Raw genomic sequence first — 26,012 nt, 5'->3', positions numbered from 1 at the left:
TGATGGTCTGGTATGGATGGAATCAGCTTTTGCTAAAATTTTTAGGTTATGTCATACGAAAATAACATAAGACATCTACAGGCCGTGTAATAGAGCCTTAACTAAAATTAAAAAGATCTCAAGACTAGTAAATGGTTTGTTTTACCAAAATGTCAGATTAAAAGCACAATACCAAGTCATTGGATACCTTTTGGGCTGTTATGGCAGAAACCATCCAAATCATCATCTTGTGGATAGATATCCACCGCCCAGAAGCCTTAAGGTAGATCTACATGATCTAGAGCGTGAGGTTCAGCGCTACAAGAGAACATCTAGATCAAGCGGCATATTAAGTGGGTTTACACCACATTCATGCAGACACGGTAGCAGATGCGATAAATGGCTACCGGGTAAATGAAGTCCTTGGAGGTTGTTCTCCCATTGCACCCGAAGAAATTGGCCTACCCTGGTAAACCAGAGTAGTTCTGGCTCAATTACGTTCCGGCAGATGAAGCCGCCTCAACTGCTACAGAGCAAAGATTGATGCCGACGTGCAAGATGTATGTCCCGATTGTGACCAGGGACCACACGATATGTCACCTGTTTCACTGCCCAACTAAACTCACTCGACTCAGACCCAGATCCCTCTGGATGCACCCAATCTTAGTCGCAGAGTTCTTGAATCTTGACACTCAACGGAATCAAGCAGACGAAAGATAGAACATAAGAAACTGCTACAACAACAACAACTAGATTACTTGTTAATCAGAAATCATTTTATTATTTGCTGTGTTTTATTTTAGTTGTTGTTGTTGTAGCAGTGTGTGTTACACTTATTCGGCAGCCCGGTACGTGCAACCGGCTGCCATGGGTTGTTTTATTTTAGTCCTCTCCAGATGTTCTGGATAAAATATCAGTGCAAAGTTATTTTGGTAAGTTATCAATAACTGATAAACGATTCTAAATTAAAACGCACCAATTGTTAACCATGTCTGCAAAATTTAAGGCTTAAATGCCCAATGGTAAAAAATTACCATGGCATCTCTAGTATTTTGTTTGTGCTGATGTGTGTCTTTTTTCATGTTTTTATTCGTCTCTTATTTTTCTGTTTTTATTCGTCTCTTATTTTTCTGTTTTTTTTTGTTTGTTTTTTCTATGGCATTCTTTGTTTTTGTCATTTTACGTACGTACGGGCGTACGTACAACGCCCCGCGACCACAACTGCCTGTTCATGATATAGTAAGCAAGCTTTGTTTTTATTCTTTTATGCTAATCCAAAGCCTCCTATGGATTAGCATTCCTATTTTATTTTGGACTTTTAAGGGCAGTTGCCATGAAACATCAAATACATCACCATCATTTCAATTCAATGTCATAATGTTATAATACTTTTATAATGATATACATCAATCCCATGGCAGCTGGTTGTACGTACCGGATTGACCCGATGAAGTTCTTCACCTCCAAGGGCTGCCGCCGCCTCAATGTACCTCATACAAAAATAAATTAATAAATACATTATTTAATTATAATCCAATAATAAACCCCATCATGGTTTACCAAAACTAAAGAAAATGTTATTTTCCAGCATCAGGATACTACTAAAAAAACGCCATAAGAATTAGACAATGAAAGTGTAAAGTTAACAACAAATATACCAAGTCTGTGTGATAATAACAAAATATTTAAGAAGCTTTTTCCGGTAGGTAGGCAAAGACATATTCAAAGACTTCGGTGCATCCGGCAGAATATTAAAAAGGCGTGCCACTTTCATCTGAAATGATTTATCCATGTGTTGTGACAATCGGGGAATATTTAAATGTGTTGGACGGGTAGCGCTTGAGAAATGAAACAACCGAAGAAGGAACTGTGGACTGTGTGGAAATTTATTTTTTTTTAAATAGAAGGCACCTTAAGTTCACATAATCCAGAAAGGAGCAGCCTAAACAATTTTGAACGTAATGGGACATGGTCTGCTCCGGATTAACCTTTAATTTATTCAGTGCCATCTAATCCTGTAACATGTGCATGGTGTCATGTATCTTATGTTGCATCACGTCCATGGAACTATGCTCTCCTGTAATTAAAATTTGGATATCATCAGCAAAAAATTACATAGAGCAATAATCACCCACACTACTTGAAAACAGATCATTTCATAAATCTTGCATTCAACTCGTCACCATCAACATCCATTCCGTGACAACCGTCCCGAGCACATGGTCCTTGCATCACTTTCGTTATCAAAATAAGATGCATGAGCATGTATTTTCTCTTTTCGAATAATAGATTTGACCTTATAACGTGTCCGACGATAGATTGTCCATTTCTTCTCCGTGGCATCCTCTTGAAACGCCCTAAAGCCAGATCCCTAAAAAACATGTTGTAAAGTATAGAGGGCGATTTGAGCCACTCGTCTTTTTCAAAAATAACCTTTCCTCTTTTCAAAGGACAAACTGAGTGTATGTGAGCAAGTCCAGACATAAAAGTTTGAAATTGCTCATTCACATCTAACAGTAACAGCAGTAAAATCAAAAGACTGTACCTGTGCTTCAACCTCGTCAGAATCCACAAAGGCATAGTCATAATAATCATAGACTTCTTCATGACATTGTGTCGCCTTGAAATGGTGGGGCAAAAGAACTGATCGGAAAGCACAACATTATTGGGAAGAGAAACTAGGAAAGAATCAAGAAGTGTATTAGATTGATGCACGATATCAAAATGTGTAGGAATTGAATTGTGAACAACTGTTAAATTTAACCTTCTGGAAGCCTGCCTCACTGCCAGCGCCCTTGTGACGCTCTTTGATTGAAATTTAACATGGACAGACAGACGGACATAGCTAGATCGAAACACAAAGTGATTCTGAGTCGATCGGTGTTCTTATCAATGGGTCCATCTCTATTCCTTCCAGACGTTACAAGCAAATGCTCTAAGTTGTTTTTGTAGCAGTGTGCTGTTCACCGAGGCTACACCGTACCATAGTAGTGGAGAAGGGTGTAAAAAGAAATTGGTTATCTGCAAGGGTAGGCCTGAACTTGATCAGGAATTAATTTTGCTAATGGTCAGAACTAACTTTCGTCACGTATTTCTTTCCACAGGGTGGTAATATGTTCGCTTTCGCGAAATTTTTCCGTTATTACTTGTTTAAATAATTGATTTTGAAGCAAAAAAACATGCTGATTTCATTCAGTAGCATTACTTGTGAAATAATTTTTATAAAAGTATTATGTTATCATTCAGATTTTTGTAGTTTTTCAAAAATGTAATCCCGAAAAACATGTGAAAAACGAACAACAAATAGTGCACAATAGTTGTAACATATAATTAATTGTTTTTCTGTTATGTATGTATGTATTGAAGCCGCGCCGAAATCTTTGATATTATGCCTATAACTATTTTGTTTAAACCGATATATTCCTGCCTATGTTTTTTGCTAACAAAGGCTAAAAATTATGCTAACAGGTTAAGGAAAAACACCCCATAGTGAAGAATTTTCAAAACGAGGGTTGAAAGCAAGTACGTTAACCCAGACACGTAGACACCTAAAGTAATCTAACAAGCAGACAATCTTGATAGTGTGTAGGTATATGTATAACAGAAAATTAATAGAGCCTAAGATTTGCTGGAGTGTCTGTCCGTTGGCCAGTTTGTTGGTATGTACGCATGAAGCATTTACAGCAAAGCTCTATTTTGTGGTCTTCGCTTTGCGGCCTACCGCTAAATTTATAGTTACAAAACCCTCTACTTCACCACCCTTGTATTTTCGCCAAATTTGGCGCTGCGCATTGGTGTTAGGTTATCATCATTCTCTTTGTATTTCTTCCAAAATGTATCTGAAAATAGCAACATGCAGTTGTTTTTTGGGTTTGTTTTTGCTTATATGTACTCGACTTCATCTGGAGAGATTTGGATATTTGCTGTTTTCTTGGTGAAGCATTTGTATTGTGTTCTATAAGATAAAATGGATAAGTTGGTTTGGTGGTAGTGTTGTTTTATTATTCCCAATATCGGTGACGTCAGCACAATGTGAACAAAGAAGTTCGTTCCATGTTCCTTTCTTTGTTTATCGATGCAGCAACAATATGACTGTGTTTCTACATCACAATGACCTAGAGCTTGACAAGTCAGCTGCAAGTGTTGTTGGTCGGTATTGACCATATCGAATAAAAGCGGAATGTTTCGCATGAAATTTCAAGACGCAATTTTTATTTCACGTTGTTGCTCATGTTTTTTTTTTCCAAATTGAATTGATTGAAAATTCTGTCCAAGTGTATGCAATAAAATTATTTTTCTGTAAAGTTTGTTTAGACAAAAATTTCGATAAATGGTGCGGTTTGAGCCAAATTTCGGTTGAGATTGATTACGCAGGTTTTAATTCAACTGTTTTCTTAAATATAGATTAGAACAGGTGCACTAATACAGTAATAAGGTATATATGTTCCGATTTGGACCATATACTGATAAGTAAAAAATGTTGTTCAATTGTTTATAACAAAATATTGGTCTTTTTAGTAGCTATATCTAAAAATAAATCGATCTGAACCATATACGACACGGATGTCGAAAAGCCTAACATAAGTCACTGTGTCAAATTTCAGTGAAATCGGATTATAAATGCGTCTTTTATGGGGCCAAGACATTCAATCGAGATATCAGTCTATATGGCAGCTATATCCAAATCCGGACCGATCTGGGTCAAATTGAAGAAGGATTTCGAAGGGCCTAACATAACTCACTGTCCCAAATTTCAGCGAAATCGGATAATAAATGTGGCTTTTATGGGTCTAAGACCTTAAATCGGCGGATCGGTCTATATGGGGGCTTTATCAAGATATAGTCCGATATAACCCATATTCGAACTTAACCTGCTTACGGACAAGAAAAGAATCTGTGCAAAGATTGAGGTCAATATCTCTATTTTTAAAGACTCTGGCGTGATTTCAACAGAAAGACGGACATGGCTAGATCGTCTTAGATTTTTACGCTGATCAAGAATATATATACTCTATAGGGTCGGAAATGGATATTTCGATGTGTTGCAAAGAGAATGACAAAATGAATATACCCCCATCCTTCGGTGGTGGGTCTAATAAAAGTAGAGTGCAAATTAATTAATTCTTTACATTAAAAAGTAAGACAACTTAGAATTAATTTAAAACGGAAAAATTACTTTAATACTAAAAATTATTCCTTAATTTTAAGCATAGTTTTTCATTAAATACATCGCTTTTCCAAGCTGATGCGTTATCCTTCTAACATTTATCCACGGTGAAATTGCTTCTAAAAGAAGAGTAAAGAAATTATAAAAGTTTTGCATCATTTAGCGCATATTATTTCCATTTAGCAAATGATTTACATTTAGCAAATATTTGGGCAGGTAACTGCTTGTATGCCATTTTCGTTTGAAATTAGAACACTGCCTCAAATAATTTGTCAAACTGCAGCCAAAGCAAAAAACATCAACTTCTAGTAACGGGTTTAGTTGTTGTTTTATTTTGGTATGTTTTATTCGTCGTTGTTGTTTTCTATATAAAGGGTGATTTTTTTGAGGTTAGGATTTTCATGCATTAGTATTTGACAGATCACGTGGGATTTCAGACATGGTGTCAAAGAGAAAGATGCTCAGTATGCTTTGACATTTCATCATGAATAGACTTACTAACGAGCAACGCTTGCAAATCATTGAATTTTATTACCAAAATCAGTGTTCGGTTCGAAATGTGTTCAAATTTTGACAAATTTTGTTCAGCGATGGGGCTCATTTCTGGTTGAATGGCTACGTAAATAAGCAAAATTGCCGCATTTGGAGTGAAGAGCAACCAGAAGCCGTTCAAGAACTGCCCATGCATCCCGAAAAATGCACTGTTTGGTGTGGTTTGTACGCTGGTGGAATCATTGGACCGTATTTTTTCAAAGATGCTGTTGGACGCAACGTTACGGTGAATGAACACATTTCGAACCGAACACTGATTTTGGTAATAAAATTCAATGATTTGCAAGCGTTGCTCGTTAGTAAGTCTATTCATGATGAAATGTCAAAGCATACTGAGCATCTTTCTCTTTGACACCATGTCTGAAATCCCACGTGATCTGTCAAATACTAATGCATGAAAATCCTAACCTCAAAAAAATCACCCTTTAATACGATGCGTGTACAACAAGAAAAGCACCAAAAACAATAAATACGTAACCGGCGTTTTATGATATAATAAATTTTCGGCAATAGAAGGAATAAGAATGCACTGTTCCAATAAAATGCGAAAAGTAACCCAAACCTATGAAAATTAAAAACTATCAAAAACTATGAAAAATTTATACAGAAACTAAGGAAATAGTAGGATGATGTGATCACATGATAGCAAAATTCCCCATAATGTAAAAATAACCAGAAACATTCGTACTCACACGTAAAACGTAAACTATTGATGATCTTCGATTGTGTGATATATCAAAGCAAACTCCACTGCGTCTTCAAAAAGATTCCAGAAGAGGTAAATCGGACTGTAGTTGGTCCACACTTTCATGTGGAGGTGGCGATCCTCGTCAAGCTACTGTGTGAGCAAGATCGCCTTGTCATATCGGACATCATAGGTGCTCAGTATTTGTGCACGAACCGGTGCCACTCGGCCTCTCACTGAGACTCTCCGCTCGATACCGCTGATTGTCCGCGACTGTCGTTGCAGCTACTCCGTATGGAGCATTCCACTATCCGCAATGAACACCACACAGATCGGACCTCAATGTTACAGCCTGTGTGTTGTTTATAGCTATCCCGTGGCGGGTTGTTGTTGTTGTAGCAGTGCGTTGTACATTGAGGCGGCAGCAGTTGCCGATGAAAGACTCCATAGGGCCAATCCGGTACGTACAACCGGCTGCCATGGGATTGAGATCTTTTTTACAACAGTAAAGGTGCAATAATGAAGTAAGAGCCATCATGGATATGCTACAACTTTAGAGCAAGTAATGCGATGTTTCACAGAATGGAATATGCTTCTGAAATCGATATTCTAACAAGATAGCGACAGGAAACATACTCCTAAATTGGCAAGGGGTGGTTTCAGGTCAATGGGGTTCAGGTTAAGCCGGGACCTGCTCGGTCTCCTGACCTTAATCCCACTGGGGATATTTGTGGAGAGACATTGAAATTATGTTACAGAGAGTCGACTCTAAATGCGGGAGAGCGTTGGAACAAAAATCCGTTAAATGCTATCCCAGGATCACCTATAAGGATATTCTAGGATCACCCTATAAGGATATCTTAGGATCACCCTGTTAGGATATCTTAGGATCAACCTATAAAGATATGGCAGGATCTTATTGAGACTCCGTGCAACAAAGATGTCCGAAGTCATCAACAAATAGTTATTACTTTAGCCACAGAAATATTTTAAGTTTTTTTAAATTAATTTTTAACATTTATTATTTATTTAAATTGTTTTTTAGAGGAGCACGCTCCTATTTGCTCAACCTGTTACCTATATAAAAGCATGGATAGGTTTGTGATTATTCTGCTTCATCCAAATAGGTACTTACTTACGGATTATTGAAGCGTAGGATTATTGTTGTTGTTGTAGGCTGATTTGCAAGCGGAGGTGGTGATCCTCGTCAAGCTCCTGTAGGTGAGTCAGCAAGCTCGTTCCAGTCTATACGACGGATCACCGCGGAAACGTGGCCATTCAGTATTTATGCCGGTGCTGCCCGGTCTCTCACTGAGACACTCCGCTGATTTTCTGCGACTGTTGTTGCAGCTACTCCGTATGGAGCATACCACTATGCGCACCCTATGGACGCGACCGGTAGCTCGCAGCTAAGCTTCTCGTGACAGCATTGAACATCACACAGATTGGACCTCATTGTTCCTTACAGCTATCCCGTGCCGGTCGTAGGATTATTAATATTTCACTAGCGGAGGAAAAGGGAAGTTCACCTTAATGCTGTGCACCTGTCGCTACTCGATAGGCAGGACGTAGAACTTGAAGCCGGGGACGGCGCACTGAAAATTTTCGGCGTTGGTTCTGCAGATTCACAGGGGTAGAGGTCAGGAATGAGGCTTCTTATCATGGTCGCTGATATATGATGATCAAGCTTCGGAATCAGAGTATAGTCCCCAGTGTAGGGTCCTTTTTAGGAAATTGTGCTAAAGAGGCGGGGAGAAGACACATGATTATGGTTGAACACTAATTTCCGTCTCTGAAAACTACCAAAACTACACAGCCTTCCTTTCTAAGCTCTATAGCAAGATCGTTCTGGTGAAGAGCAGAAGGAAAGTCACCGATGAGTGTTCATTTCATTTGTTACAACACATTTAACACGAATCCATCAGGCCCATTAAAGTTGATTACACAATACATACATTATTTTTAACATAAAATTAGAAACTACTCAATAATGACGCATTTGGTCTTAAACATAAATTCGTATAAAATGAGAATAAGAAATCGTTATTGCAAAGCAAAACACTACTCAATGAAAATACAGTAATAATTATTCTATTTTTTAAGAAATAACAATGAGATTAAAAAAGTAAGTAAAAGAAAAAAATAAAAATACAAAAAATTACCAAAAAGGATAAAAAACAAATGAAAATAAAAAAATATTTAAAAATAAAAACAAAAAACATCTTAAGCGCATAAAACCAAGATGAGACCCAAAAATAAGGATTTAAACAACAAATGAATCGTCCATAAGCCGCACAATCCTAGGAATAATTAACTGACTCCTTCTAGTGGAATAAGCAAACCCATACAATTTAATGTTTGAAGATTATTTTATCCAAATGTTGGCCGTGACTGCGCCTCAAATTACACAATTTTTTTAAATTTTTCGGCCGGTATCTCACGAATAAATGCCTCAATGTTGTCTTCCAATGCGTCAATTGAAGCAGGCTTAACTGTATAGACATGAGCTTTAACATAACCCCACAAAAAATAGTCTTAAGGCGTTAAATCGCATGTTCTAGGCGGCCAATTGACCGGTCCCGAACGTGGAATAATATGTTCACCGAACTCCCCTCTCAATAAGTCCATTGTTACGCGTGCTGTGTGGCATGTGCCACCGTCTTGTTGTCGTGCATGTCGTGCAAGTCAAACTGTTGCATTTTGGGCAAAAAGAAAAGTTGGATATCATATCACTGTATCACTAACCATTCGCAGTTATGTTACGATTCGCGTCATCGCGTCATTCGCGAAGTCCAATGATGCCACCAGCCCATGAACCGCAACAAACTGCAACTTTTTATGCATGCCTTGGTAGCTCTTGCAATGCTTCTGGCTGATCTTCACTCCAAAATTCACACTTCTGTTCATTTACGTACCCATTGAGCCAAAAAGAGCTTCCTCGCTGAAAACAATTTCTTTATTTCAAACTTTCTTAACATAGCACGCGTTTTGATAATAAAATTCAATAATTTGCAAGCGTTGTTCGTTTGTAAAACGAATCATGGTTATATTATAGACCAAACTGAAAACGAAACGGTCGTGGGCTGTTTAAAGCACTATTGGCAAAAATATAATAGCTAAAAAATCACCCGTTATTTATTTTTGCTGTTTTACATCACACTATCGTCGAACTCCATGTCCGTGAAAATAAATTTTAAAATAACTTAGCCAATTTGAATATGGTGGTGGCTGATTCTGTAAGGCCTTGACAGGAGCTAATTCTGGTATAAGCTTGGTTCGCCCCTCTATGACCAGCCCAGCGCAGTGGGCACTGATGTTAAATTCCATGGTAACTTTAAGGGCCAAATTTCTCCTTTCTTAAAGAGAAAATGAATATGGTAGTGACTGATTCTGATAGGCCTTGACAGGAGCTAATTCTGGTCTAGGTTTGGTTCACCCATCTATGACCAGTCCACTGTAATCGATTTTTAGAAATGGGTTGTATAGGTGGTCAAAATATTTATTGTGCTTTGAGATGTGAGGGTTTGGGTATTATTTATTGTAGCATTTTATGATGGTAGATACATTCTTGTAGAGCAGTTTTAGAATTTCTTATGCGAGAAATTGTTTAAAATGTATATTTTATTAAAAAATCCAAAATGCCAATTATCTCAAATACTGGCAACTTTTTGCATATTTTGATTTTTGATTTAGATCCTAGGCATCAAGAGCTTCCTTCACTATAAGTGGGTACCCGGCACCCCTCTTAGTTTTTGAACAGTGGGCCATTCTGTTAATTCTAACTTTAACTTTAAATGCCAATTATCTCAAATACTGGCGACTTTTTGCATGTTTTGCTTTTTGATTTAGATCCCAGGCATCAAGAGCTTCCTTCACTATAAGTGGGTACCCGGCACCCCTCTTAGTTTTTCTACATTTCGCTTTGGACTTTTTGGTGTTGTAGATTTGTTCCTTTTGCATTTATTACTTTGTTAGATAATTTTTTACAAAATTCGCAATGTTTGTGGTCCTGTTAGTGCTCTTGTTGTCGATTCTTATGAATTTTTTCATTATTTTTCTTAATTTTATTTTTAGATCTTTTCTGCTTAATTGTTAGCATAGCTCTGCTAAGCTCATAACAGTGTGCTGCTAATTGAATGGGTTTGTGTCTCTGCTAGTTAAATTTAACTTTATCTTCACGGACATTTTGGTTTGTAGAGAATGCTATTTAAATTTTATTTATTTAAACTCGCCTGATATGCTGCTTGATATCGAGGTTCTCTCTTGTAGCGTTGAAATGTCACTCTGGATTCTTATGTTGTTGTAGTAGACACGTTTGCATTTGGAGGGAGCAATCCTTGTCCAACTTCTAAAGATAAGTAAGTTCGTTCCGGTTCAAAAACTCGCCTTGTCATATCGAGCATAGTAGGCACTCAGTATTTGTGCAAGAGTCGGTACCGCTCGGCCTTTCGCTGAGACTCTACGCTCGATACCGCTGATTGTCCGCGATTGCCGTTGTAGCTTCTCCATATGGAGCATTCCACTATCAGCAACCTGTGGACGCAACCGGTAGCTCGCAGCTAAGCTTCTCGTGACAGCAATGAACACCACACAAATTGGAGCTTAATGTTCCAGCCTGTGTCGTGCTCACAGCTACCCCGTCCGTAGCCTATTGATATGCAGCAGCAACAAATCCGACTGCGCTTGACTGCAAGTTCCGCTGACTGCGACGAGAAATTGGGCCGCACTTGAAGTATTCGAGCGGGTGATCGATATTATTTGAATATTTTGTTCGTTATTAATTTTTTGTAGGAAATAAGTTTAAGAATTTTGATCGGATTGTGCAGTTCAAACATAATTCAATTTTAAATTTTTTATATAGTATTCAGCAGTAGTATATTTTTCACAGTCATAAAAAATAATAATTTATAGTAGATTGTTGTTATCATTTGTTTTGAATATCGCAATTATCATTATCCTCTCATTCACTTTAGGAAAAAACTTTGTAAGGAGTATTACCTCTAGAGGCACACTTCAAGGTGAGTCCTTGCTTTTATCCATTTTCCTATCTTTTTTTTGTGGAAATTTTGGGTTTTTATTTTCTCAAGTAAGCAAATCAATAACTAAAAATTATTAAATTGTACCGTAGTTTTTATCTCTATTGGTTTTAGACAAGCTGTAGACTTCAGAAGAAAAACTTCCAACGATGAGGATTTCAATGGAATGGTTGGAATTTATCGCATAATCTGTGATTGTGATTAATGTGAATTAGCGCCTATCATAAAAATTTCTATGTACATATATCAATTTAAAATTTCTTGTAAATTGCGTAGTTGATTAAAAACTTGATTTTGTGTTTAGACAGGTTTATTTGATCATTTTATTCACTATCCGATAACATTTCTAACGTTTAATAATTAATAAAATTTCAAATTTCTATGATAAACAAACATTGCAAAAAGTCCCTCTTTTTTCATACTGCTGTAACTGTAGCTGTGATGCATAAAGAAGATTCGAAACTCATAACATATCACCTTATCTCATATTATCTTATTTATAAATCCAAATACACCGAATCTTATATACCCACCACCATGGATCGCATTTGTCAAGTTCTTTGAATTACTTACTTACTTTACTTTAATTGGCTAGTATTCCCTGACAGCAAGTTTCGAGGTGTCCCCACTACTTGATCTTTCCATCGGGCTTTTGGTCTTCCCGGCTTGCGTGTACCACCGTGTTTGCCTTCAAAAGATTTCTTTGCTGGAGCTTCTTCATCCATTCTGACAAGATGACCTAGCCAACGCAGCCGTTGTATTTTGATGTGTGTTACTATTTTATCGTCCTCATACAGCTCGTGGTTCATACGTCGCCTATATTCTCCTTTAATGCAAACTGGTCCATATATTTTACGAAGAATCTTTCTCTCAAATACTCCAAGCACTGCCTCATCTGCTTTCACAAGTACCCATGCCTCAGAACCTTATAACAACACGGGTAGTATCAGTGTTTGTCGAAGTGTGAATATCCGGACTTCATTCCGACTCCTTTATATCTCAATCCGCTCACACTCACGTCTTTCCATTTCCTTTTTCTTTCTACGGAATGGACGTTTCTCTCTCTCTCCTTTTCTCCCGATACCGCTCCTTCATCTGGCGCGTTGCTACTGACTGCGCGGTTGCTCTATATGCTGCATTCTTTGCTGCAGTAGATTCTCGACTCACTTGGTCGTACCATGGGTTTCTTGGAGGAGTCTTCCGGTACCCAAGTACGGATTTCGCGGCATTTTCCATTGAGTGGGCAATAGTTTGCCACTGCGCCATTATATCATCGGAACAAGGAGTGCTTTCATCAAGCAGTTGGATCAGTCGAGTGGAATATGCCATTGCTATCTGTTGTGGTTGCAGCTTTTCAATGTCTAGCTTCCGTGCAGCAAGGTAATGATCCGAATCTATGTTCGCCCCTCGATTCGATCGTACATCTAACTCGCTGGTTGAATGCCTTCTATCTATCGCAACATGATCTATTTGGTTTCTCGTGTTTGATCGGGTGACAGCCATGTGGCCGTGTTAATCCTTCGAAGTTGATATCTGGTGTTACTAACTACCATGTTTATTGCCGCGGCGAAATCTATCAGCCTCAACCCATTACTGGACGTTATCTCGTGGAGGATAAACAAGCCGACTGTTGGACTAAAAATCTCTTCCTTCCCCATCTTCGCATTAAAATCTCCCAGAAGGATTTTAATATAATGGGCGGGGCAGCGGTCATAATCTCTCTCTAGACGCTCGTAGAAAATATCCTTGGTCTGCTCGGCCTTGTCTTCCGTCGGGGCATGGTTACAAATAAGGCTGATGTTGAGGAATTTGGCTTTTATGCTTGTTTCCAGCTTTACTCCACCGGAGGTGTTTCAGTCTCCGACTGACCACAAATCTACCATGACTATGGCAGCTATATCAGGATATGGACTGATTTAGGCCATACTTACCACAGTTGTTGGAAGTCACAGCAAAACGATATGTGCAAAATTTCAGCCAAATCGGATAAACCGGGAGATCGGTTTATATGGCAGCTATATAAGATTATAGACTGATTTAAACCATACTTAGCACAGTTATTGGAAGTCATAATAAAACGCTTCATGCAAAATTTTAGCCAAACTGGATAAGAATTACGCCCTCTAAAAGCTCAAGAAGTCAAAAATCCAGATCGGTTTATATATACACTAATAAGAAGTGGTTTTTTTGCAAAGTTTCAAGCGCATAGCCTTACTCCTTCGAAAGTTAGCATTCTTTCGACAGACAAACGGATGTCCGCCCGTCCGTTTGTCTGTCGAAAGATCGATCGATCGGCTAGATTGACTTAAAATGTCATGACGATCAAGAATATATATTATTAAAAGCGTCTTAGACGAATATTTCGGGGTGTTACAAACGGAATGATGAAATTAGTTTACCCCCATCTTATGGTGGAGTTTATAAAAAACTAACATTTACTTTAACATTTAACATTTTATTTTTAGTTTGCAAAAGTAGTATATTATTTTCATGCCTGACTTAGTTTAAGATGAAGTCTAATCACTAGAATATGTCATCATCTTAAATGCAAATAAAGAGCAACAACATATAAACGCACAAAAACAAAAAGTTGTCATGCAAAAATGCCTCGGATAATTATTGTGTATAATTCTTAATTCATAAGAAACTGGTTGGCGTTTTCTGCAGGGTGTGTGATAAATAGGAGGAGTAGCAGATGCTCGATTACATTTTATGTCAAATGCTAGAAGATGATGTTAGGTTATGGTTAAACACTTATATCCGGGACTGGATTCTCTGCAGGCAGATAGTCTCGTAGTCATTCTGCAGACCCTTGAAGGGGTTGATTGGATTATGCTCTAACCGGTGAGGGGTTTTCCTTCTTCTATCGCTTCTGCTGTTTTGCACCATACTGTGGTGTATCTGTATCTGCTTTTCTTATGTTTCTCTTCAACCTTCTTCTAGCGGAAACTCCCGGGTCCTACGGGTGAAACGGCTAGCAGCCCAGGCCAGCTGTTTGCGTGCTCTCCAAACTAACCTAATCTATTGGGTTGCCCAAAAAGTAATTGCGGATTTTTCATATAGTCGGCGTTGATAAATTTTTTCACAGCTTGTGACTGTCATTGCATTCTTTCTTCTGTCAGTTATCAGCTGTTACTTTTAGCTTGCTTTAGAAAAAAAGTATATTTGATTAAAGTTCATTCTAAGTTTTATTAAAAATGCATTTACTTTCTTTTAAAAAATCCGCAATTACTTTTTGGGCAACCCAATACTATCTGCTGGTAGTTTTGTAACGGAGCTCACCTTCACCACATCCGGGGTAGACTATGGCCTGCTGCCAGACTTCCCCTTTCTTACCCCAGGCGTCACTGCGACTAGTCCAGGACCAGTCGCTGCACCATGGGCACCACCTCCTCCCAAACGTCCGGTGAGTCCCGTGTCAGACAAACCACCAGAAGTTGTTTCCTTTGACGGTGTTCTCCAGCTGCGTCGTAGTAAACGCCCCGATCTTTTACAGGGGAGAAGTGGCCCCAGTGGGCTCGACTTCCCTTTATCCCTTAAATACGTGCTCTCGTGACAAAGAAGCATTGATCCTTGATCCCGAAATCTCCGATCGCTTGTTAGACTCCTGGTCGGTTGCCGACTCCTTCCGAGACGGCGTATGCGTCGGCGTATTGAATCAGACGTTAAGGGTGCCTGTCATATTAAATACTTTGGTCCTGACTCCTTGGAGGAGGAGCTGCTATCTCTGAAATCTCCAGGTCTTCGTCAGACAAGATTAGGTTTGTCATCCAATTTTCAGGCACACTCTCACTCATTCGTTGTTGCTGTTGTAGCAGTGTGTTGTACACTGGGGCGGCAGCCCTTGCCGATGAAGGACTTTATCGGGTCACCGGTACGTACATCCGGCTGCTGAATCTACCTCTCTGTTTTGGTGGCTGGCTCGCTATTCAGCGTCTCAATGTCCTTTTATCAAGGTTGACTTCTCTTCCTTCGTCTCTCTCATTGTGAGATGGAGAGAATCCGTTTGTGCTTTACTTTACATCTCCGAAAAACGTCATAACACGTCAACAGAAATAACCCCTGCTTCCAATCGTCTATGGCACCCAACTGATATGTTAATTCCACTTTTTTCCAACATTGTTATTGTTACGACCTTTTGTCTTTCTGTTGCTTGTGTATTGTATTCTATCATAGACTACAGCATGCACCGACAATCGTTAAAAAAATATCTGACGTGTCTTTGGGAAAAAAGTAACAGGAAAGAGTAGTTTGTAAGAATAATTCTCATTTGAAACAAAATGTTTATTTTTTGTCTCTCATTTGCAGTCATATAGGTACATATATGGATCTTAGGCACAATTTCATCAGACCGAGGCGTACATGAGTTGAGTTTTTGTATAACCCTTTTCGTTGTACTTTTTGTGATTTATCTTGTTATTGTTCACAGCTGTTGGTTGCTGCGCATCTGCCAATGTTTCTTTTGTTATTGTAACCCATTTTGTCGGGTGTTAATAAACTTTGTTTCTGTTTTAAACCTAATGATGCCACCTTCGTCAACGCCCGTCGCCTAGGCACAACTTTGTGTAGATTTTTACTTGAAATGACGTATTTTCACTTTTTTCTTTAAACATTGTGTACTTTTGTAGTCTAAAGTAATTTAATATGGATATACAATGGAGAGATACTAGACAAATGCATTCGGCACACATATGCAGTTGATTAAAGAAAAGTCGCAGAATTCCAATGAATTATTTGTGTATTTTCAAATGTATAATTGCTGGTAATGTCGTATCTGATTTTATTGGGACTTTGGTTTGTATGGCATAGAAAAGTAGATAAGCAAGCAAATTCGAGGACACCTATCATACTTTGAGTATATGTGTGAAGTTTAGTATGTCCAATTGTTATTGTTTTTGTAATTGAATACCTTGTCATATATACATATATACGATAGGATCTTTTAATAGTCTTTGATCGCATTGTGGACTTATATTGACTTTAATTAAATATATTGCATGGGGACAATTTCGACGAATGGAAATATGTTTAATAAAGGAATTCCAATATAAAGAAAAAATTTCTGTTTAAACTAGGATTTTATTTTATGCAAATAATTTACCTTTAGTATAACGATGGCCTTTACATTGTCTAATCAGGAATTTGTTTGAAATACAAATGCAATGATTTCATACATATTACATTAAAGAATTTGATATCAATGACCAGTACTTGCTCAATCATTAGAGACTTCCTTTTTTAAAAGCCAGACGAACGGTGGCTTCCAAGCGACAACATTAAGTAGAACAGTTCTACTATTAGATGCTGTATTTACCATGAACATTTCATTAAACAACAGGGGATCCTTCTCTCATATCAATGTGTGTAGTCCGATTAAATTTTAAGCTGAATGATAACGGTCCTGCTTTTTTATACCGAGTCCGAACGGCGTGCTGCTAAGCGACACCACTTGGTAGAGAAGTTTTTGCGTGGCAGGATATTTCACAAATGTAGCCAGGATTATTTAGGGGATAACCAACGCTGAAAAAATTCTGATTTAAACCCAGGCGTTCGGCGTCATAGGCGGACATGCTAACCCCTGCGTCACGGTGGCCTCAATGTGGAACAGTTCTCCGGGCCAGGGAATGTTCCCTTTAGTAAATCTGCAAAACAACAACCCATACAAAAAAAGTGTATATTAGTGAAGTGTATTGAAGTGACCATACCCAAGCCATTTTGCCTTTTGTGCAGCAAAATCTAATTTTGTTGAAGGGCTGAACTTCGTTTTCTCGCAAAGGGTTTGGGTGCAGGTACCTCAGCTTTTCCGGGGCCTTTTGTATACGCGGGGAGGCACGAGATCAGAAGCCTTCATTGAGTTTCATGGAATCGGTGAATCAAATAGGCTTCTGGATGAGTCTTTCAGGCGGATCTTCCTCATTTGACACTGAATAACTCGGAAAGATTTACACAATTCTTTTATGGATATTTTTTGCCAGTTTAGTAAATCGTCCCGCAGTCCAGACATGGCTTGAAATGATTTTGAATGATTAATGCTGCATTATAATTAAAAAGAAGAAAGTAGTTCTTTGTCTGTTGGGTTTTTATTAGACTACATTTTTCGGATCTAATGTCACACTGGTAAAGCCTAAAAAGTCTATTTTGTATGCAATGGTTAAGAGAATAAATCCAATCTATATGTTGTAGCATTGTGTTGTGTTCTAAATTTCGCTTGCTTGGTTCTGTTGAATATCCAGATTCAGTAACTCTGCTACTAAGGTGGGGTGTGTCCGCTTGGTATGCCGCTTGATCTAGAGGTTCTCTCTTGTAGCGCTGAAGCTCTAGTTCTAGATCATGAAGATGCACCTTGAAGCTTCTGGGCGGTGGATACCTATCCACAAGATGATGATTTGGATGGCCCCTGCGATAACAGCCCATAATGTATTGCTTAGGCAGCATGTAGCTATGTCTCCACACGGGTAGGATTTTGTCTCTGAATGAAGGTGGTCCACGTGAGAACTGAGGAGACAGCCCGTCGCAGTTCGAAGAGCGGCATGCTGGCAGATCTGAATATTATTTCACTGGGTATCACATATATGACGAGACCACACTGGCACCGCATAGCTTGCCACAGGATAATTCTGCCCATCTTCCAGACATCGTGTACCAAAAAAGTGTTCAAAGTCAGGTTGAGGACAGTTTAAGTTACTTGACTCCAGGTAGATCCATATTCTTTAGGATTAGTGTAAAAATTCCGTCGGGGCCCAACGCCTTGTATGACTTGGCGCTACAGATAACATTCGTTTCTTCGTCCACGGAAAAATGTGAAAGCTGCCCATCGGCTCAGAGATCACCTATACGACGAATGGCTCTCCTCCTAGCCTTGTTAGTCTCGGGATGCTCAATACATTGACGGTTACTGCTTTTTGTAATAAATATTGGCTATTTGGTAACTCTTAATGCGGTTAAAGTTGTTCAAGAACTTTTCTTTCCCTTTTCAAATGTCCATCTGACTGCTTATTGGACAAATTCAAAATTGCCATCTATTTCCAATTAAATGTCTATATAATTGATTAGAGAAAGCAAATAAATTCTTCACGCCCATTTATTATTGTCCTTTAATAATATATTTATTTCTCAAACGGTCTAGAATGGAAACGAATAAACAAGTTTCTTTTTTAATATCGTCTTTGCACCTTCTAATATAAATAAAAACACATGTGTGACTACTTACGTTTTCATTTCATACGTGGCTGGCTAGTCGTTGCCCAGACATGGAGGGAAACCCATAAATTATTTGAACTCTGACACCTACATATGTTTTGACTTTTGATGCTATTGCATGTTTGTATGACACACAGAGCATATCCGGCTGTTAAACAAACGGATGAGCTTCAACTCAATTGTCAATGTAGACAGCAGAGCGCAGCCATAAAACCCACATTCATTTTTATTGTGTATACCTGCGAGACTAAACAAGATCAAAAGGGATCATAGTCAGTATTGCCACTCAAGAAAATTATTTCCTAGCAAAATTCAAGAAAAATTCTACCAAAACCTACCAAATATACTACAAGCCAAAAATGCCGTGTATGTTTTTATACCCACCCTCGAAAAGCTAACCATTTTGTCATAAATTTTCGACGCTACAAAGTACTAGACCGACATGTCCGTCCGCCTGTTTGTTGAAATCACTATAGCCTTACATTCAAAGATGGCCTATATCTTGATATAGCACCAACATATACCGATTTGCTTAAGAAATCTTGAGTTCATTAGGAAGGAAGGAATTGAATGCACAAAAGCCGCATCTCCTACCCAGAATTCACAAAATTTAGAAGAGATTTCTTAATAGCCAATATCAGAACTTACGGCCTTTTTACTGCAATTTGAAGTAGTCAGACCCCTTGGTATAGTATTTAGCCCCTCGACATCCATGGTTTTGTTCTGCACTCTTAACGAATACACAGAAACGAATTTTGTGTTATACCTGGCGATATTTTCATTAATTAATTTGGTATTTAAATGCTGGAAAACCCTACCAAAAAATAAGGCCATCCTACCAACCTACCAAGAGAATAAAAACCTACCAATTTTGGTAGGAATCTACCAAACACGGCAACACTGGTAATAATGAGTTATTTAAGCCGTTTCCAAAAACAAATGGCATGATGAGACAGGCTTAACTTGACAATGGTGAACAGGTACATAGTTTGAGAAATTTGAGAACTTTTTTCTGGGAAAAACTAAAATTTCTTTAGACAAGTACGTGTGATTTATTTTAGGATTTGGTTTTATTTTTGTAAGCACCCTGTAAAAGAGAATGCAATTTATCAATTATGACTAGAATTACCTAAATCGTGTGTATTGTATATTTCAAGGTTTTGTTTAATTACGTATTTTCGTTATAAAAATTTCATCCCAGGGTGTATGTCAGAGAACAGCTGATTCGCTTGCTCTCTCTCTCTTTCTACTTAAAGTCGTTGTTGCTATGTTGTAATAGAGATAAGCCTATGTGACTATAATATAGTCATTAGATATACTATATTTCGAATATATTTCATTATCTAGGCTTTATTAGGTGAAATTTGTACTTCTACAATTTTGATTAAATGATTGTAGTATTAGTCAATACAATATATTTAAGAACTTGCAAATGCAAATTTGTTTCTATGCATCAACTCTACCGTCAGAAAGTTTATTAATAACTTACTAAAAGATGCATTACGGCAGGCTTGGGAACTGTGCACCTAATAAGATGGGATGTTTTGCTGGACAGGAAATTGAACTTCAATTCAACATTTGGAAAGGACAAGAAAGGGAACTCTTGCCCCATACACCTGCAAGAGAGCCATTGGCAATAGTTGAGGGTTTAGACAGCGTGTCATGCATTGGGTATATACTTATAATGCTATATGGTGTTGTGGTCTGGTGGACGGCGCTTCAAAAGTCCACCTACTGCTCATTACTTAACCGGATCCAAAGGATGGGTTGTTTGTGCATCACAGCCGCACTGGGGACGATACCATCTGATGCACTGAATTTAATGCAATTGCAGCGACCACTGCCGTGAGATTAAGGGAGCTTTCTCATTGGCCATGTGGCGACTACGGACACTGTGTTATCCTTGATACAATATCCGATGTTCCAGGCAGTGTGGATTACACCCTACCTGAGCCGCTTTTTGATAAAAAAGTGCTGTACCACGATTCCTGATAGAACCGATTGGAATTACGATATTCCTGGTATCAGTTACATAGACTTCTATACGGATGGTTCCAAACTAAACGACCAGGTGGGCTTTGGAGTGTCTAAAGATCTAGAACTGGTCATATCGAAAAGGTTACCCGACCACTGCAGCCTGTATCAAGCGGAGATCTTTGCAATTAAGGAAGTGGTGGAATGGGTTAGATATAATGTCATTACAATGATTGGCATAAATATCTTCTCAGACAGCCAGGCAGCCATTAAATCCCCGGAGAACGTATTTCCGAACACAAAAAAATCTGTCAACGAGATGGCCGAACAGTTCAATATTCACCTGTTCTGGGTGCCGGGCCACAGAGATATCTCAGGGAATTGTAAAGCGGACGAGCTGGCGAGACTAGGAACTGCCTTACACATTCCAGGTAAACTGGAATCTGTGGGTATGTCTCTAGCGACATGTGAGCTAAGTTTTTAGGACAAGGCCCGAAGGAAAACGAATGATAGATGGTCACAAAGAGGGGCCAAACTATATGGCCTAATCTGGACTGGAAGAGGTCTATCGCTTTGCTGTCACTGGCTAGAACAGACGTCTCAGTCATTGTGTCTGCCATGACAGCTAACCACTTCTCGTTTGACGTTTGGCTGTGTATGTTGTCTGGCTGTGAAGAAAAAATTTTATCGTGAAGCATCGTGGTTGTTCTAACCTGTTAATACGTGTTACACATATTATTGGACTCCTGTGGAGCTCCTAGATTTACTGGAAGCTGTATTTTTTATCAATTTTAACTGGAAAAAGTGTTTTTGGTGTTTTGTGGTGTGAGTGGTGGGCAGCCTGCTTGATTGGCCGCTGTGGAGGCCGAAATGAATGAGAAGGAGGAGAGGGCTGGGCCCTCGGAGACGCTAATTTTGTGTCGTATAGACACAGAAATGAAGAGAAAGAATTTGACGAATTCCAGAAAGAATGAAAATATTACCTTTACTGGTAATGGTGGTGGTGCAGCTACTGTTAATGGCGTGTGTGTGGCAAATGGTAATGGTGGTGTTTGTGCTAATGAAGACAATGTCAATGCAATTGATGCAAGTGGCTCGAATGAAGTGGCGATGGATGGTAATGAGGTGAGGAAGACAAGGAGGCGAGAGGAGAATGACGTGAATGACCCTAAGAAAAGGAGGATTAATGACGCTGATGTAAGATATACCCCAGAGCATTCAGGTGAGTGTTTGGTACTAGTTGATACATCTGAGGCAGATGGAGTTAACAATAAAAAAATCAGGAATGGCTTGTATTTTATATCTAAAATAAAAGATTTGAAATCGGATGAGTTTCAAAAGATTAAGAAGGTGGTTGCGATAGGGGTTACCCTATACAAGCTGACTTTTGATGATTGGGAGTCTGCGAATAAATTTATTGATAATGATGAGTTGAGGAAGAGGAAGTTGAGGCCTTTCGTGCCTCGGAACTTCATTGAGACTTTTGGGGTTATAAGGGACGTTCCCCTATGTTATTCTGAAGAGGAGATTATGGCTAATTCGACGGCTGGGAAAAAAATAACTTCGGTAAGAAGGTTTACTAGAAGAGATGCGAATGATCCCACTGTGTTTCATCCAACTGAGACGGTCAAGGTTGGATTTGCGGGGGATGACCATCCACAATGGATTATCTTTGAAAGGACTGTGCTGACTGTCAGGACCTTCTATCCGGCAGTAAGGCAATGTTTTAACTGTGGAAGGCTAGGGCATACCAAACAAGGATGCAGATCAAGAAAACGCTGTATTAAGTGTGGTAGCAATGAGGCGACTTGTGGAGGTGCTTGTGAAGAGAAGAGGTGTATTTTGTGTAATGGAAATGGCCATGTGGCAAAAGATAGGGATGTATGTCCGATTTGGCTGAAAGAAGTTGAAACGAACAAGATTATGACAAGAAAGAAGATGTCAAAGAAGGAGGTTTTCGATATGTACAAGAACCAGAATAGGTTTGATTTATTAGCTGATGATGACCAGTTTCCTGAGATTATGGGGAACAGGAGGACGAACAAGGCCACCAACGGCTGTGAAGACAGCAGAGAGAGGGAGGTAAATGAAATCCTTACACCGTACACCTTTAATTCCGTAGTGAAGAGACAGAGGAAGCCCTATATTCATAGACCTGGAGCTGAAATGCATCCAAGGATGTTTGGTGAGTCTCAGCCAGCCACGCCGGTGTACATGACTGATGCAGTTAGAACTTCGGAGCTGGAGAAGGTAACGGAAGAAATGTTAATATTTATGATGGATTTTTTGAGAATGACAGGCAATTCGATGGCAGTGGATGCCATGAATCATTTCGCTACTCGACTAAGCAAGTTTGGGGTGAATACAAATGTCCCTGTAAGCAATATGTCTAGCCTTACCAGTAGTCATGGTAAAGATACTACAATATAATGTGCAGTCGTTAACCAAAAATGGGAATTTTGTTGAGTTTTACCTTAACAACTACAATTTTGATATTGTGGCACTTTCGGAGATTTTCTCGGAGTGTCCTAATAAAAGAAATAAACTAGCCAATTACAACTTGATACAGCGATTTAGAAACGATGGCTATGGGGGAGTGGCCATTAGTTTCAAAAAATGCATTAGATTCGCCAATGTGGTATTTGATTCGGAGTATGACATATTGATTACTAAAACTACAAGCCTGAACAAGAATTTGGTGATTGCCTCAGTGTACTTTCCACCATCCCTGCCGCTTGGTGTTTTTTTGAGGGAGGCTGGGAGATTATGTTCCTTTTTGGAAAGGTTTCAGAATGTGGTGCTAATGGGAGACTTCAATGCCCGGAATGCTGTGTGGGGTGATACGATTACGAACAGGAAAGGCAAGGAATTGGAGGTGATTATTAATGACTCCAGACTCAAGTGTATCAACAATGGCAGCTGTACTTTTAAGAGGAATGATGACACGGATGGTTCTGTCCTGGATCTGACTTTTGTGAGTGCTGATCTGGCAGGTGCGTGGGAGGCCAGTCAGGGTTACCTAGGAGGCAGTAGACATTTTCCCGTAACGGTCAGCATTGAGCTGACTGGGGTGAAGAAGACGAAATTTCTGTCCAAGAAAAAGCTGATGCAGTCGTTGAGTAAGCTTGAACTAGAGCCAGATGTTGGTCTGATTGAGAGTGCCATTGGAAATGAGATGAGCTATGCGATGTGTGAGGTGGAAAGTGCCCGTTCCCCCAAGTTCTGGTGGACAGAGGAACTCAAGAGACTCTTTAGAAAGCAGCTGGCTGCTACCAAGAAGGCTAGGAAAGATCCGAGTTACAGCAATCTAGAGTTGGCAAGGAGAGAAGTGGAATTGTGGAAGAAGAGGGTAGCTGAGGCGAAAAAGGAAAGTTTCCTGAACAAAATTAATGAGATTAACCATACTCCCAATACAAGGGAGGCATGGAGATTTATAAATAATGTCAGAGGACGAATGAATCCCCAGAGGGCTTTGTGGAATGAAGAAAATAATGAAAAATATTTGGAATACCTGAAGGGTCAAGTTGTGGATGCATTAGGTAATGCAAGGAGTGTTGCTGTGGAATCAGATTGTGGGACGGTAGAGCCCTTTGAGTTTGAGGAATTTGAAAATTGCTTAATGAACAAAAGGATGCGATCTGCGGGTGGGCACGATGGTGTGACCTATGCAATGTTAAAGGCGCTGCCAGGAATCTCCAAAAGGGCAATTTTGATGGCGTTGAACAATGCTTTTCTAAGTAACGACATTTCTGACAACTGGAGAACAATTAAGATTGTCCCAATTCCTAAACCCAACAAGGACTATAATGACATTGCTAGTTTTAGACCGATCTCCCTCATTTCGGTCTTTCTAAAATGCATAAATTTAATGATCAAAGACAGGTTGATGGACTATGTGAAGTCCTGTGGTGCTGTCCCTGCTAGATCTTTTGCATATTTCAAAAACAGGTCCACTAATACCTGCATTAATGAATTGCTTCATAGAATTGCAATCCTTAAGGCGAATGGCTTTAAGGTAATACTTCTCTCCTTGGATATAAGTAATGCCTACAATTGTGTGGACATTGGATTATTGCATGACATACTAACTGATCTTGGTTTTAATGAATGGTACTGTAGCTGGATATATAACTTTCTCTCTTTAAGAGTATTGAAGATGGGCAGGAAGGAGGTGGTGATCAGGAATGGTATCCCTCAAGGTAGTTGCCTTTCACCCGTTCTTTTTAATCTTTACACGGCAGGCCTGCACTCACTGGAGGATAGAAATACTTTAGTTTTTCAGTATGCAGATGACTTTATTCTGTTGTCATTTAATCGGGATTATGACCTAGCTTTAGTGAACCTGAAAAGTAAAGCGACTCTTTTTCGGGACAAATGCGAAAGATTGAACCTGTCCTTCAATCCGGACAAGTGCCACACCATGTATTTTGCTAAAACCAGCCATAGAAAAGTAGATCTTGTGTTGGAAGGGAGGAGTGTTGAACATGCAAGACAGATAAAATTTCTGGGAAGGCATATCTCGTGTTCACTAGCGGTGAAAGGGCACTATGACTCCATTAGGCCGGATGTAGGAGGAAGAATTAATATGCTGAAATGCTTATCGTCTATAAGAGGGGGTCTGCACCCTAAGACAGCTCTGAATGTGTATAGGAGCCTGGTCAGGTCCAAGTTGGAGTACTCCAGGACGACTACGGCGCATAGCCCACATTATATAAATAAGCAGATACAAAGGATGCAGAATGGAATGCTAAGGAGATGTTTGGGGGTGTCTAGGTCGACCCCTGTGCACGTTATTTATGCCCTGGCCCATGAATTACCCCCTGAGCACAGAGCGGCTCTTCTTACGGTCAAGGAGTTGCTCAGGCTGCGAAGGGACAACTTTTACCTCTATGACATGGTAGCTGACAATCCCAGGGTTAAATCCAGCTACAGTCATGTATATAATGAATTTAAGGATGTTTTTGACCGGGTTGGGGATATTATATGTCCGATTGCCTCTAAAAAGATCTCTGTTACACTCAACCGATTATCAGACAGAAAAGAAGCTACTCCTAAGGAAGTTATAAAGCAAATCTATAACAAAGAATTCTATGAATATAAAAATAGTGGCTTTACGATTTTTGCCACAGACGCCTCCCTATCTGAGAATGCTACTGGATGCGGGGTCTTTGTCCCCACTCTGGGGTACAAGTTTATTTCAAGATTGATTTCAAGGCCTCCTCTACATTTGGGGAGCTTTGGGCGCTATACAAGGCCTTAGAGATTGCCGTTGAGGATGGGCATGAAAGATGCGTGTTCTTCACAGATAGCCTTGCGGCCTGTAAGGCTCTGGGCAGTAAGAACATTGATGATTATGTGGCATCCCTATTTCATCAGAAACTGAACTTGTCTGACATACAGGCATGTCATGTGGTCTGGG

At 39.3% G+C, this 26,012-nt stretch overlaps 1 protein-coding gene across 1 annotated transcript in view; it reads left to right on the top strand.

Moving 5' to 3' along the window:
- The window catches only part of LOC106086830 (BCL2/adenovirus E1B 19 kDa protein-interacting protein 3), a 78,096-nt gene that overhangs the window by 808 nt on the left and 51,276 nt on the right, over positions 1-26,012 (top strand). Inside the window, exon 2 of the mRNA XM_013251642.2 lies at positions 11,357-11,401. Within this exon, the coding sequence (XP_013107096.1) occupies positions 11,357-11,401 (45 nt within the window). The remainder of the gene's footprint in view (positions 1-11,356; positions 11,402-26,012) is intronic.

Source organism: Stomoxys calcitrans, chromosome 1 (genome assembly GCF_963082655.1).
Source record: "Stomoxys calcitrans chromosome 1, idStoCalc2.1, whole genome shotgun sequence".
Taxonomy (NCBI): Eukaryota; Metazoa; Arthropoda; class Insecta; order Diptera; family Muscidae; genus Stomoxys; species Stomoxys calcitrans.
Note: the sequence above shows the minus strand (reverse complement) of the source record. Positions and strands in the feature narration are given on the sequence as shown.